This window comes from Carassius auratus, chromosome 18, assembly GCF_003368295.1.
Source record: "Carassius auratus strain Wakin chromosome 18, ASM336829v1, whole genome shotgun sequence".
Lineage (NCBI taxonomy): Eukaryota > Metazoa > Chordata > Actinopteri > Cypriniformes > Cyprinidae > Carassius > Carassius auratus.
This window is the reverse complement of record NC_039260.1, coordinates 2,047,859-2,063,392: the sequence shown is the minus strand read 5'-3', so window position 1 is coordinate 2,063,392 and position 15,534 is coordinate 2,047,859. Positions and strand designations below refer to the sequence as shown.

Here is a 15,534-nt window from a genome sequence, read left to right as displayed (position 1 = left end):
GCATCTTCATGAGCAGCGCTGGAATGCACAGCCTTTTCCATCCTTCTCTCCAGCTGAGACACAATCAGCCTGACGTCCGCACTGCAGCTCTGCCCCTTCACACGCGCTCCTCCAATCCCCCTCGCTCTCAGCTCCCCTTCCTGGGAAAGTCTCCGGGAAAGGTCTTGCATTTGCATAATCGTCTTTAGTGCCATTGTGGGCGGGCTCTCGGGGAGAGCGGCAGCAGTCACTGGTCGGCTCGGCCACCTGTCCAGAACAAATCAAGCGGCTCTTTGTGCAGCGGACGGCCCCCTCCCCGCTCGCGCTCACATCCACATGCTAATGAATAAATTGATTAAATATGACTTAGATGGACAAAAGAGAACCATTAGTCTGTTAATGAGAGCCCTGAGGATTTATTTGCTCCAGTGTCAGGATAAATTGCGATATATTAATCGGTTTTATTTGTTTAACTGTAAGTATGTGTTCATTGATTGCATTCTTCAACTTAACATTCAAAAAAAAATCCTGTAGCTATATGTGCAATGCAGCTCAACTCGATGCAGTTAATCTTACACTTATATAATATATATATATATATATATATTTTTTAAATGACATCATGATAGTTTTTTATATTTCTAAAAGGAGTCTCTTTGGCTCATCAAGGCTGCATGTAGTTGATCAAAAATGACAGTAAAAACAGTGAAATATTATTATAATTTAAAATAGCTGTTTGCTATTGTAATATCTGTTAAAATATCATTTATTTCTGTATTTTCAGCATCATTCCTCCAGTCTTCAGTGTCACACGATCTTCAGAAATTATTTTAATATGCTGATTTGCTGGTCTAGAAACATTTCTGATCATTATTAACGTTGAAAACATTATTTTGAAGAGTTCTTTGATTAAAAACAAAAACAGCATTTATTTGAAATGGAATTCTTTTGTAACATTATAAATGTCTTTACTGTTATTTTCAATGAAATTAATGCATGATTAATGAATTAAATCATCAATTTTAATAATTAGAATGCATTTTTATATTAAAATACATTTTAATAAATAAATTAAAATGCTATTTTATGTGGTCCAAACAACAATGGCAATGACATTTTGATGCCCTTTGTACACAGTAACTTTCAAATCTTTTGAAATTTGTATTCCTTTCAGATGAGAAATAGTTATTTTAAGATACATATTTTTAAAGATATTAATACTTTTTATTTAATAATGATGCATTAAGTATTTGATCAAAAGTGAACATTTTTAATGTTTCAAAAGAGCATTCATAACACAGTCCTGAAGAATAAAATATATTCAGGTTTCCACAAAAATATAAAGCAGCACGACTGTTTTCAACATTGATAATGATCAGAAATGTTTCCTGAGCAGTAAATCAGTATATTATTCTGATTTCTGAAGATCATGTGACACTGAAGACTGGAGGAATGATGCTGAAAATACAGCTGCGCATCACAGAAATAAATTACATTGTAAATTCTATTACAATAAGAAGCACATATTTGAAATTGTTAAAATATTTCACAATATGACTGTATTTTTAATTAAATAAATGCAGCATTGGTGAGCAGAAGAGATTCAGCTCTAATTACTTCTCAAGGGAATCAAACATTCTGTCCTCTAGAGATGAGAGATGTTTTATTTATTTTATTAATGCACAGCTTTAGCGATGAGGATTATGGGAATGCATTATTAAAGGCACATTAGCAAACACATCCTCTTTAATTCTATGGCTCAGAATTGTTGACTGCATGGGAAAATGAGTTTGTGAAAAGTGATGTTGATGTGAAGTTCCTGAGATTATGAAAAGCATTAATCCCGTTTGCGTCAGTGGGTTTCTTTGTCACAGGTATCTCTCTCGCTCTCGGTCGTGACTCGGCTTACATCAGCATCACTGGGTTTTCTAATCCTGCACGACTCGCTCGACTGCAGCTGAACACCAGAGAGGAAGTGATGTCATGGTCTCCTCCTGATGGCATCAACAGTCACACTTCAGGCTGGTTCTGACACGACTAGAGAGTGATAAAGAGAAATGGATAGACAGACGGACCTCCAGTAGAGTGTGAGAACAAATACAAGCGGTGTGTGTGTGTGTGTATGTCTGAGCTGCAAAGCTGACAATAGCCCTTTTAAAAAGGCCGTAAAACACATTAAGCTCCAGCACAGTGGAGCCAGATGCTCTTCCAGGTACAGAGATGGAGCCAAGTGTGCATCAGTATGTCAGGGAGAGAGAGGATGCTTGTGTACTTCTGCATGAGAATCACTTTGCATCAACTCAACCTTTTTCATTTGCACTGTTTTTACATTTCCCTAAATGTAATGTTAAAATTGATTGTGGTTGTTTTACTCGTTAGTCAAACAGTCTCTTTATGCCTGTGTTTTTTGGATAGAATAAACAACACTGTAGGCCAGATTTTATGGCAGCGGTCAAAACTGTATGTGAGACTGTTGGATCCCGAAACAATTACCGTATTTTCTGGACTATAAGTCGCACCAGTCCAAAAATAAAAATATAAGTCGCACTGGACTATAATTAGCATTTATTTAGAACCAAGAACTAAGAGAAAACATTACTGTCTCCAGCCACGAGAGGGCGCTCTATGTGTTCAGTGTAGACTACAGGAGTAGCATAGAGCGCCCTCTGGCGGCTGGAGACGGTAATGTTTTCTCTTGGTTCATTTCTCTCGGTTCATGTCAAATTAATTTTGATAAATAAGTCGCACCTGACTATATATTATATTTTTTGTTTTACAGCAATAATAATAAATTACTTTTTATTTATTTATACTTATTTAAAATTATTTATTTTGTCAAATATTACAATAACAATATTTGTTTACTATATATATTTTTGAATAATAAGATAAATTAAAAGATGATGATGATGATAATAATATTTAATAACATTATTATTATTATCATCATCATATTGATATATAACACATTTTGGCAAATTTTCTGGCCATAAAAATGAGCTAATTTTCCCCCCGAATTGCTATTACATTTCTTTTCCCCCAAAATTATGAAGCCCTACCTGAATGGTGTACTATTTCTGGTGATGTTTTAAAATTTGTGATTTCAATAAACGCTGAAAATGAAGTGGATTTGCGCATCTTCTCAGTTAACAATGGCTCTGTGTAGTAACAGCTGCTCTATGTGAAATCACGCACCTGATGGAATTAACCGCTGATTAGACAACCGGCTTTACTGACGAGATGCGCATTAACGATCGGCCAATCGTGATCGGAGCAGCCCTACTTTGTGCTAATGTTTCATGAAAATTATTACCCAAAACCCCTGGCTCAAGTTTAAGACTTTGATTTCCCTCAGAAAAACAGCATTAAATATGAAAGCCATACAATCTTTAAGTGAATGCCATATATATTAAAATGGCAATTTTTAGCTGCATGCTAAGGGCTCATTCACACAGAAAGCAGTTTTGCAGTGACGACCCAGGGCAAGGGAAATTTTTTTTAAAAGTTGAACAACTTTTAACATGAGGTCTGTTTTTTTGTTGTTGTTGTTTTTACAATGCTGTGTCATGTGCAAAAGTCTCGTCTAGCTCAGATTTAACAATCGAAAAGCAATGCAGTGGAATGCAAAAAGGCATTGTGTGTAAATGTCTCCCTAACATTTCAAATGCTTACAGTATGTGACAAAGAAGACGTAGACGAAGAATTAAATTGTGGCAGTACTTTCTAATGTTAAGCTACCGCTTTAATGCATGCCTAATACTTTTACTGTGTTGGTCTTTATGCAGACGTGTCTGTGAGCACTGATGTTGAGGTGCAGGTCGACTTCACTGGTGAAAGATGAGCGGGAAAGTAGCTGTTCGAATAGAAACGTGAGGAGGCAGAGTTGGGGTGCATGTTGTTTTGTTTTTGTTTTCTAGAGCAGGTCATTCCAAATCCAGATGTCTCAATCAGGTCCTTTCCTCACTCCTCCATAGGAATTTTCCTCACGTAACGCAGCACAACACATGCTTTCATCCCACCCGCTGTGTCTGACTGTATTAATCAGAATGACAAAGCGTAAAATGGCCACGATCGATTCTCACACTCCTTTGTGAGCGGCGCTGGCACACTTTAATAGTGTTTTAATGCACCATGTCTTCATTAAACCGCTGATAATGTGGCAGCGCCGGCCCCAAGGACAGATCTCTTCCAACAGGCTGGGACGTATGAGCTCTCTGGGGGCATCCCATAATGTGTGTGGTCTCTCAGACGGTCCGTGTTAACTTTGGGTTTGCGCACAGGGACTCGACATCTGCGCCAAATCCAAGCACGGTTTCGGTTCCTGCCAGAAAACCAGAGCTGTTTTGGTGTCTGTTTGGACTCAAACCAGAGCGCCTCTTTTTGCAGAGCGATGCATTTGGGAATCGTAGCTCTCAGAGGAGGCATTCAATCGTGGGCCGAGAGGTCAGAGGTCATGGGGTGAAAGGCGGACCGGAGGTTTGGTCAGTGTCGGGGTCTCCAGACATAGACGAGATCATCTCCTGGTGTCTACGTCTTCCTGAACCCCTAATTAGGAGTCATGCAGGCCTTTTACTGTGGGTGAAATTTTTACATTGCTTATTAAAAGTGGAATTTAAAAAAAAAAATGGTTAGCCTAAGGACTATAATTCAGGGACCTGGACCAGGATTGCATTGATTTTACTCGGTCTAGTAAAAATCCAGGATCTATTTTTTTGTTCTTATTAATATAAGGGGTGTAAAAATGCACTCATTTATTGCTGTTGAATAAATAATTTGCTACAGACATTAAATAGCTCAAAAATGAAAGTAAAGACATTTGTAATATTACAAAAGGTTTATATTTCAAATGAATGTTGTTCGTTCTTCATGCTTTATCATGGTTTTCACAAGATAAAATAAAAACATGAAGCAGAACAACTGTTTGAAGGATCATGTGAATGAAGACTTGAGTAATGATGCTGAAAATTCAGCTTTAATTGCAGGAATAAATTACAGTTTAACATGTATTCAAATAAACACTTTATTTAAACTGCAATAATATTTCAAAATGTAGCTGTAATTTTGATCAAATCAGTGAAGCCTTATCAAACATAAAATACTACTTTCTTTGAAAATTGCAGTATAAACAGTCATTTTTATAATTTTTGAATAACATAGGTTATGAATAACAATGTCATTTTTTGCACGTCTCCCCTGTTGATTATTCAAGACGATATCTTCTCGTCTGGACTTTTACAGTTTACCTTTATCCTAGTTCTCACTGACGAGACCCTTGACCCCTCGCATGATCCCTCTCTCTCTCTCTCTCTCTCTCTCTCTCTCTCTCTCTCTCTCTCTCTCTCTCTCTCTCTCAGAGCTCTCTGTATCTTTGTTGTCATCAACACAAGAGAGCAACAGAGAAAGTGTCTTTCATGAGGAACATGAGAGGAACATGTAGCATATGGCATGCACGGAGCCCCGGGGTACAAATGAGCATCTTACCCCAAGCAGCAGCATAAAGCATATGTAGTGCATGAGAGGAGGACACCGTCCCATTAGAAGAGCTTTGATGGGAATCAGCACACTGGGGACTTGATTCAAAGCCTTGACATGCTCACACCTCTTATGTTTAATGTCTCTCGCTCGATAACCCTGCTGTAGGCAGTATGACAAACCTTGTATTCAGTCTGGTTTATACATTAGGTAATATACTGCCTTTTTCTGGAAGTTGAATGACTTAGTTTTTATTCAGATTTTGAATTATTTCTTTATATTTTTTTTGTTTTTATTAAACATTTTTGTTTTAAGTTTTAGAAATTTTTATTCCATCTTTATATATATATATATTATTATTATTATTTATATTATATTATATATATATAATATTTTTAGTTTTATTAAATTTATTTAATATAATAAATATTATAAAATGTTCTATTTGTAGGTTTATTTTATACTAAATACAAAACTGCAAGTAAGTTTTTTTTTTTTTTTTTTTTTTTTTTTTTTGGTTGTCATTTTCAGGTTTAGTTAACTATAATAACTCTGTCTGAGTCAAAGACAGAAAACTGAAATGAAGTGCTAATTTTGAGGTCGCACCTGGATGCTGTTCTTCCTACTCTTATTTTCAAAGAAATGAAACGGTTTCATTTGTAAGAAAATGAAACCTTCATGAGAGGTTGATGACCTGTAGATATGGTAATTCACGGCAGCTTCTGTGCTTCAAGGACTTTTCTATATATCAGAGAGTCATAGTGAGTTGAATTATTAAACATGGAAAACATGGAAAATAATCATATTTTCTTTCATTTCGGGATGAAATGATTGAGTGTTTTAATTGTAAACGGGTTTCCAGCATTGAATAATATTTGTTTGCTCTAGAGAGCTGTTGCTCAGCGGACTCTTGTTAAGGTCTGAGAGCGTTTGGACGACATCCTAAAAGCGAGATATTCTCCAAACTTGTTTGCTATTTAAAATAAACAGTGCTGTTCTTTTTACAGTCCCAGAGGTCTGACCAGTCATTTAGAGTCAGTCAAACTTTACACGGCACATAAATCATTTGCTTTCACAGCTTCCAGCCGGGTGCCAAGCTGCGGTCCGTCCCGCCCACCGGACAATGCCACGCCAGAACCAGCTGAAAGCCTGTTCACCCCTCGGTCCAGAACCATGGAGAACGAGGGCATGAATGAACTCCCACTTCACTAAAAGATGGACCTTGACGATGCTGGAAAGGCTTAGAGGATGAAGCAGCCGTTTTGGGTGCTTTATCAGAGCTCAAAGGCAGTGCAGTGCCCACTCAATGCCCCTATTGTGCCCCTGTGAGAGGACAGGCCAGGTCGGGCCGGTTCTGGAAACTGACCTTACAATAGAGGGACGCACAAAGAACAGCTTGTGCAGACTGAAGCTTGGAAACCCCGAGCCAATGTGTGCTACACAAACACAAACACACACACACACACACACGGACCCTCCGGTGGAACGCGCCATCCCTCCCTCGTGTGATTTATTATTTAGTCCGTTTTGGGATTTTTAAGTTTCTATTTCCTCTCTTTGTGATGTCATGTTCTTATTATGACTTTTCTTTTCTCTACGTGGGTGTTTTTTTTTTTAACACACTTGTGTCTCTATTTCTAGTTATAGTTTTTCATGAATTTTTTCATGCTTTTATTTTTATATTTTATTCTGTTTTAATTTTAGTTAAAATTTTAGTAATATTTCAGATTTTTTGTCATCTTTTTCATTTATTCATTTATTTTTTAAATACTGCTATTCAAGTTTAATTTATTTTTGTTTCAGCTTTAGTTTTAATTTATTTCCAGTTAGTAATTTTAGTGCTTCAAATTAAACTAACTTCAGTTATTTAAAATTGTTTTTACTTTTATTTCACTAGGACGTAGTGTTGTCATGATACTGGAATTTTAACAATCGATACGATACCTTGAGAAATATCGATATTCGATACCATTTTTGATACCATAGAGAAAGAAACTGCCACAATATTATTATTGTTTTAAAGATAAATATAACGTGTATATATATATATATATATATATATATATATATATATATATATATATATATTTATATTTATATATATATATATATATATATATATATATATATATATATATATATATATATATATATATATATATATATATATAAATACTGTATATACTGTATATGTTTTTAAAATGGCACAGCTATTTAAATACCTGAAAGTATACTCTTAACATCAGTCAGTCAAGCATTATAATTTTATATCTGGATAATCAAGTATTATTTAATGATAGAACTTTAGTAAATAGAATTAAAACTTGGTAACCATGTATGAATGCATAGACATTTTAACTGAATTAAGGACTTGATGGTGGTGCTTTGTTGATCATTCAGGGTTTCTTTAAAAAAAGGAAAAAACTAACAATACTACTGATAAGATTAATATAATAATTTGAATTCTACTAATAAGAACAGTAATGGATTCATGAATATTAATCAGGTTGTCTGCGTTCGGTCAAACTGATTTGCTCAGTAGGTGAGCACCAGCCAATGAGATTGCCGTCTGCGCATTAGTTCCGCCCACTACTAAGTTCGGCTAGTATCGGTGTATCGATACTTAGAGAAATTACTATTTGTACCGTTCAGATATTTAATTATCGATATATATTGAAATATCAATATTTTTGACAACAATACTAGGACGTCCCTTTGAGATCAATAATCTTTTTTACAAAGTTAGTTGCCAATTTGATTATAATTTTTGTACCATCTATTTCATTATATTTTACTTTATTTGTATTATCTCTATTCATTTTATTTTAATGTTTATTTTTAAGATAATTATTTTCAGATTTTTTTTTTTTTTTTTTACAAAAAACTTTTTTCAAATAGTTTGTTAACCCTAGTTAACTAATAATCCTGTGACTTACACAGTGGTATTTTTCTCTTTTATACCTGATCAAATATAATTTTTCACACAAAAAAGGGAAAAGTGTCTGTCAGATAAAAAATGTATTCTCTTTGTTGTATGAGAATTTAACATTATTTCAAATTTTCCATAGATTTGTGCAAAACCTTCAGCCATAATCCAACGTGTGGTTGTGAAGATTGTTGTGCAGATGCTATGTGGTTGCTAAGGTGTTACTGTTGCTAGGGTGTTCCTGTGAAGTTGCTAGGGCAATCTGGGTGGTTACTCTGTTGTTCAGAGTGATGCTCGCTTTGCAGACTCTTATTGAAGCCTTCCTCCATTTCAGAGAAATCAATGTGTTGGTTTGGCCTTGTGTGCATTATTAACAATGGATCCATGTTCTGCTAATATATTGAAAACGTCTTTAAGCTCCTGTTTCCATTTCCGCCAGATTTCCATTCTTCCGCCAGAGTTGTTTTGTGTTTGACAGCAGTTGCATTGGTTGATTTAGCGCTTGATGACAATAACAGCAGAGCAGGATGGAGACGTTTAGCTCTCGTTCTTTCTCATTTGATCATTCCCTCCCTCATTCGTCTGCGGCGGATATCCTGCTGTTGGTCCGAGCGCTCCAACCTCTGCCTGCAAACAGGAAGTGACTATGTGTGCAGTGGTGAGAGCTTCCTGTTAAGACTGGCCTGTTTGCTGCCACACCTATGACCAATAATGGTCTTTCTGACACAGAAGCCGTATTCATTAAAGCTGGAGAACATCACTGGAGCTGCTGTTGCTCATACTTGACATGAGGCGTTGAAGCAGACCGCAGGCTTTGGGTGTGGTTTGTCGAGGAAAAGGTGTGCTGTTACTTTTCTAAGTGATCACACTTTACATTTTTAGCCAGGGAATGTGTTTAGTCTAGTTTAAGTATAATGATTTCTAGTGTGTTGATTAATGGATTTACAAGCCACTTTTATTTTTATAGTGCTTTATAGAATAGAAACTGTTTTAAAGCAGCTTTGCATTAATAAAACATTAAAATAACTGTTAATGTTGTAACTTTGTTTTCCCTCCACTTTATATTTCTGTGAAACAGGAAGCAATGGCTGGATAATTTCATGTTTATAATCATGCTGGAGTGCTCAAAATTGTGAATATGAATGGGAATATACTTCAGAGATATTTTACTCATAAGAATTTCTAGGGGTGCCAATAATTGTGTCCAACGAGTATTTGAGAAAAACATTTATTTCATAATGATATTTCCCCCCATTTTAAATTCTTATTATCCAATGAAAGGATACATTTTTGTGAATTTTTTCAAATAAAACATCAAAAGGATTAACAATGCAGATTAATTTTCACAGCCTTATTTGATCGTATTTGCCAAGGGTGCCAATATTTGTGGGGATGACTGTATAATATTTCTGATTTTTGCTGATTTTACTGTGTTTAATCAAATAAATGCAGCCTTTCTTACCAACCCCAAACTTTTTAAAGGAAGTGAACACAGCAAAAGTTTCCCATGGTAGTCGTTTCTTTAAATAACAGATCTTAGAGGGTCGAAGTCGACTGTAATGACACATTTGCATTTCCTCTCCTCTTTATGTGTCATCTACTAAAATACACACTGCAGTACATCATGATCACACCCATATACCACAAACCATTCTTTAGTGAGTATCTCCACACATGGCATTTTACTGCGCTGTGCATCTGGGTTTATGGTCCTGCTTTTGGGACAGTTTCCTTTCACTTTCCCTTTGTCTGACTGTAATGTGAAGAGTTGCTCTTAACTTATCTTGACACATTGCAGCTTGAGATGCCTTAGACGACCTGTAATTATAGCCCTTAAGTGTGATTAGGTGGTGGCTCTGTGCAGGTCAGATGAGGACGTCTCCAATAGAAGAGTGAGGACTGAAGAAGTAATATTGCAGCACAGTGAGCCTAAAACTGCTAATGTTTTGCTAAAATCATGCATCCACTGCTTCTATGGGCGACTTTGACCATTGCATTTTAAATAGTTAATAGTTTTTGCTCGTTTTTCATTATAGAATAGTTCTAGACTTCGTTTAGCTGTGCTTTTTATTGTAAGAGACTTGAATAAATGGCCTTTAGAAAACTGTCAAATTATGATCAGCTAATAATAAAACCAGCCTCATTCAAACTCACTCACTATTGCATTTTTAATTTACATAGTTTTAATGGATGTTATGTTTGTTACAGTTGAAGTATGTTTTTAAATCACTTTTCTTTTCTCATATTCCATTTAATATGTAGAGACAACTCAAATTAAAGAAATAAGATCGTATCAAATTAGCAAGTGCTCCCTGTGGTGTTCTGCCAAATGAAAGCTTAATGGTTTAATGTTTGAAAAAAAAATGAAAAGATAATTTTAGGCATTTTAATTTTACGATGAAATATTGTGATTTTAATGTTTCTTACTTTGTAAATTTTTTTATTAGTAGTAGTAGTACCAAAAACAATAGTATTATTAATAATAATAACAATTATATATTATTATTATTATTGTTGTTGTTTATACATATTTATGTATTATTCCTTTTCTTTTGCCCAATTTTGCAGCACTGAAAAAACAAGCACAGAAAACCAGATAAAAAAAATCATAATTGCAGTTTTTAAGTTTAATTTAATTAAATGTTCTATTTGGTTTCACTGTAATCCCAGAAATTCCTCACTTCATCTTTAAATCTTACATGTTTTGGAGATGATATGGCATTTTTATGTGAAATCTGAAAAAAAAAGACTCGTCAATGCAGTGATCTCTGTGAATTTTCCCATGATCCCTCGGGACAGAATTCAGCTCCGCTTTTGTGTAACTGGACCACATTTTATCAGAGCGCCGTTTCAAAGCAGTGGTCCGCCTTATCGTTCCCTGTTGCGATGACAACCGCTCCACCGGGTGTTTATGGAGATGAAGTGCTGTGTTTGCCTGTAATTACCTGAGCTCAACTGCAGAAGTCTTGAATTGACTTCCTCGCTTCAGCAGACGCCTGTAGACGACAGTCATCTGGAAGCAACAATCAGCCGAGTTTGAACGCCTCCTTGGACAAAATGAGAGTGTATGCATGATGCATGCTGGGATGGATGCTTGCATGCCTTTCGTGCTCCAGGTTTGACCCCTTAACTGCCTTTAGCTCACATCTCTGTCAGGTTTCAGACATCAGGTCTCAGTTTTGAATCTTTCACTTGTTTTGTCAGATTTGCCTGATTGGATGTTTAGACTGGCTCATTCTTCCTCATGTTTACATTAGTAGCTTCTGTTTCTTTGATGTGAAATCTGTGTTTACCGCAGGCAGACGACTGTGGCTCACTTCTGAAGAATCGTGTTGATGATATTTTGTCAGTCTTTCTGGTGCCGTTCTTGTTATTGAGTTATTGAGACGGCATGCACAGGACCAACTTTGTTTCTTTATTTTGTGTTGTGTGTTTTGTATTTCTCAGCAACACATTAAGTCTTTTTATATAAAGTCTGCATAAGACAAGGGATGTTAAGATTCAACCATTCTTGAAGTAATTGGAAACAGAAAACATCAGTGAAGATACTATAAACCATTTAGTGCAAAGCTATTATATTATTTTGTATTTTTTTGCTGTTGATAATCAATAAAAAACTCTATATTTATGTATTTTCCAAAAGGATTGTACTTATTTCTTGATTGATTCATTAATTTATTTACAGTTTCATTTATTTATTTATTTTATAAACATATCTTTTTTTAGAGATGTTCAGCGTATGTTAACACATGTATGCATTTGCTAAAAGTGTTTTGTTTTGTTTTGGGGCTGATCAGAGGGAAATCAGCAAGATCATAGTGTGAGTATATTGTTAATATTTAATATTTTGTCCAGCCCTAGAGCACACGAAGACATTTTTAAGTTTCCTTTTCTCTTCATTCCTTTTTATTCTGTCTTGTTCGTTTAAGTGCGAGTGTTAGAAAAACACGTCCAGTGATTATTCTAATACGCCGAGGGAGTCGTGAAGAGGAAGGAAAGTAAATACGTCAGCCCAGCTGATCTGTAGCGTCCTGTTGAGGGACTGAAAGAGTCCAGTCTCTGCCACACGTCGCCCTCAGACCGAGAGAACGACTCCTTTCTTCGGCTCCATTCCCTGCCGCTTACACAAACCACGTCATTCTCTCATCCACACACACTGTAGAGGCCGTTGTTTGGTATCTGGGAATGGGGCAGGTGTTGACGGGACACAATCGGCCTCACGTAGACGTGCATCTTTCTCCTGGCGGAAGAGAGAACACATTAGGAAGCGAGGCCTCCTTGTTTGTTTCGCCATATGTCAGGTGGTGTTTGTGCAGTTATGGAAGTGTCGTTTTCGAGCGGACGCCTTTCACGTTCCCAGAGGAGAGCTCAAACTCCCCGGACGCTCTTCATGCCAACAGCAAACATATGTCACAGTCGTTGGAATTTGGGTTGCTTTGTAACGTGTCATGTGCTTGTGATCGTGTTAATCCATGGCGTCTGTTGACAGGGTCATGATAACACACATGTGGCCTGTTAATTGCTTTGTGTTCATTTTCGGAAACACAGAATAACAGATCACTGCACACGTCAAGCAAAACAGTACAGCTGACATTCACTTCATGGCTTGTTGAACTTGTTTTCTGTTTATGTTTGATGGTAAGAATTAACATTTTGCTTAATATTCATGAATGCATAACTTTTCGTTTATATACAGCTTTTTATTCAGCTGAAAATGTCTTTTGGGCTTGGGGAATTTTACCCAAGTTTCGGCACACTGTGATAAATGTATGAAGTTTTTGTACACGCTAATTTGTATTTCAAAAACTTCTATTACTGGATAGTAATGGAATTGGCATGTGGCATGAGAAATGGAACACGTTCAAGCGTCTTACGTTGTTTTCGGTTGTTTTTCTGTTTCTCAGGCCCTGCAGAAGTTGGCGAGTCAGTATTTGAAGAGGGACTGGCCTGGGATCAAACCAGACGACCAGAGGACCGATTACAGGTGAATAAAAAATCCTCTTTCACAAGTTTCCCTATGAGTGAGAGTTTCTGTTGCTTGAATCTTACAACACAGCCATAGCCAAGGGTCAGTCTAGTGAATAATTTCATTGTGATTTTACTGTCAAAATAGAAATGTTTATGTTTTTCCCTTCTAAATTAACATTTTAAAGGTGTATTTCATCCAAAACGTGTCATATATTAGTCACCCTCTTGTCGTTTCAAACCTGTTTGATTTTCTTTTATAATGCTGAACATATATTTTAAAGATCGTTGGTAACCAAACTCTATTGGGACCAGGTTACACACATTCTTTACAAAAATTCAAAAGGAAGAAATTCATACAGGTTTGTAATAACTTGCATTTAACATGAGGACATAACAAAATGTTCATATTTTGGATGAACGATACCTTTAAGAGAAATTGCACTAAAAATGGTCAAATCTTTTATGACTACTGCAATTTTATTTTTTGATTGACTATTGATGCTTTGCATTGTAATGAAAGCTGTTGGAAATGAACTTCATGAAGTAAATCAAATGGCTGCTGCACTACATTGACTAGAAACCAAGTCAAATATACACTTTTCCTTGTTTTTTTTTTTTTCATTTAGACCACTATAATAGTGCAAGAAGTAGAAAATGTTTACTTGACCTTGAGTAAGTTCATTATCATCATCACTGACCATGTGTGAAGCAAACTTCCAGTTTAGAAGGACAACCTGTGAATAAATTGCCATTTAAATGTTTCAGAAACTGCCTAAATAGGGCGGTTGCTTTTGTTTGCATGGGAATAGTGCAGCATAAATAGTGTTTGCATTCAGTATCCATGTTTTCCTGCTGCAGGAATGTGTATGGAGTGTGGCGGGCTTATCTTGAAGGCACCGTGCAGGTGACCCAGTCTCGACTCAACGTCTGCGAGAACTATAAGAACGAGATCTCGGACCCCGCCAAAACTTTACGCCTCTACAAAGAACAGCAGCTGAAAAAGGTACCAACCTCGCTCCTCGATCCTGTGCCCCGGTCCTTCATGTTATTTTCTAAACATCCCCCATGTCTCTCTCTCTCTCTCTCTGCTGTCCCATGACGGCCGCCCGCAGTGCATTGAGCAGCTGGGTCGCATCCAGGCAGAGCTCCAGGATTCAGTGAAGGATCTGGCCAAGTCCAAAAAGAAATACTTTGAGCTGGAGCAGATGGCGCAGACTGTGCGAGAAAAGGCCGACATTGAGTCCAAGTAAGAGCGTCTGGTATTACAGGTGCAAGCGGTCGCAGCGGTCCCAGAGGTGCCCGATCAGAAACACACACTTCACAAGTGTTTGTCCCGTTAACTGAACCCATTAAGTAATGAATAACCACTACACTCTCAAAGAAAAAAATGTACGAAGCTGTCATTGAGTGCGGTACTCTAAGTTAAAGAAGCTAAGTACTTCTTTGTACCATATTTGTCCCTAAATGATACATATTAGTACTTCAAAGGTGCATGTTACTACTGTTAGTACCTTTTGAGTAGTACTTATCAGTTTATCCATTGCCTGGGAATCAAACCCATGACATTGGTGTTGGAAGTGCTTTTCCATAGAAAAGTGAATATCTACATTTACTGTTTTTGCATTACATTGGGAATCGAACCCATGATCAGCAAGAAGCATTGCATTAGAAGTACGGTTTATCAGATCATATGTTCCCTGGGAATCAAACCCATTGCTAGCACTATTCTCTAGTCTCACTGTGCTTTACTGTTTGAGCAACAGGAATGCAATTCTGTACAAATATGTATACCTTGGTACTGTAATAAAAACTTTCAATGGAGCATTAATCCTTTTACATTTAAATTTGTGTATTTGGCTGATACTATCATGCAAAGCAACGTACATTGCATTCAAGGTATGCTTTTTTAGTTCAGGTATCAAACCAATGATATTGGCATTGCTAGCACCATGCTCTACTCTTTGAGCTTTTTGAGCCTCTTCCATAAAAATGTGCATATTTGGGTTTTGTCATTTAAAAAATGTTATTGCACCGAGCAGTTTTCCACCTTGTCAAATATATTAGCCTCAGAATCGCAAACTCAAAGCATTGAAATTGCCAAAGAATATAAAAGATGTGGCACTGTGTTGAGATGCCTTCATTAAATATGCATTTCTGTGGCTGATACTTAAGCCCCCTGTAGGGAATAC

General features: G+C 36.5%; 1 protein-coding gene across 1 annotated transcript in view; it reads left to right on the top strand.

The window, feature by feature from the left end:
* The window catches only part of fchsd2 (FCH and double SH3 domains 2), a 71,927-nt gene that overhangs the window by 26,388 nt on the left and 30,005 nt on the right, over window positions 1–15,534 (top strand). Inside the window, exons 4-6 of the mRNA XM_026287035.1 lie at window positions 13,282–13,361; window positions 14,204–14,348; window positions 14,458–14,591. Of these exons, the coding sequence (XP_026142820.1) occupies window positions 13,282–13,361; window positions 14,204–14,348; window positions 14,458–14,591 (359 nt within the window). The remainder of the gene's footprint in view (window positions 1–13,281; window positions 13,362–14,203; window positions 14,349–14,457; window positions 14,592–15,534) is intronic.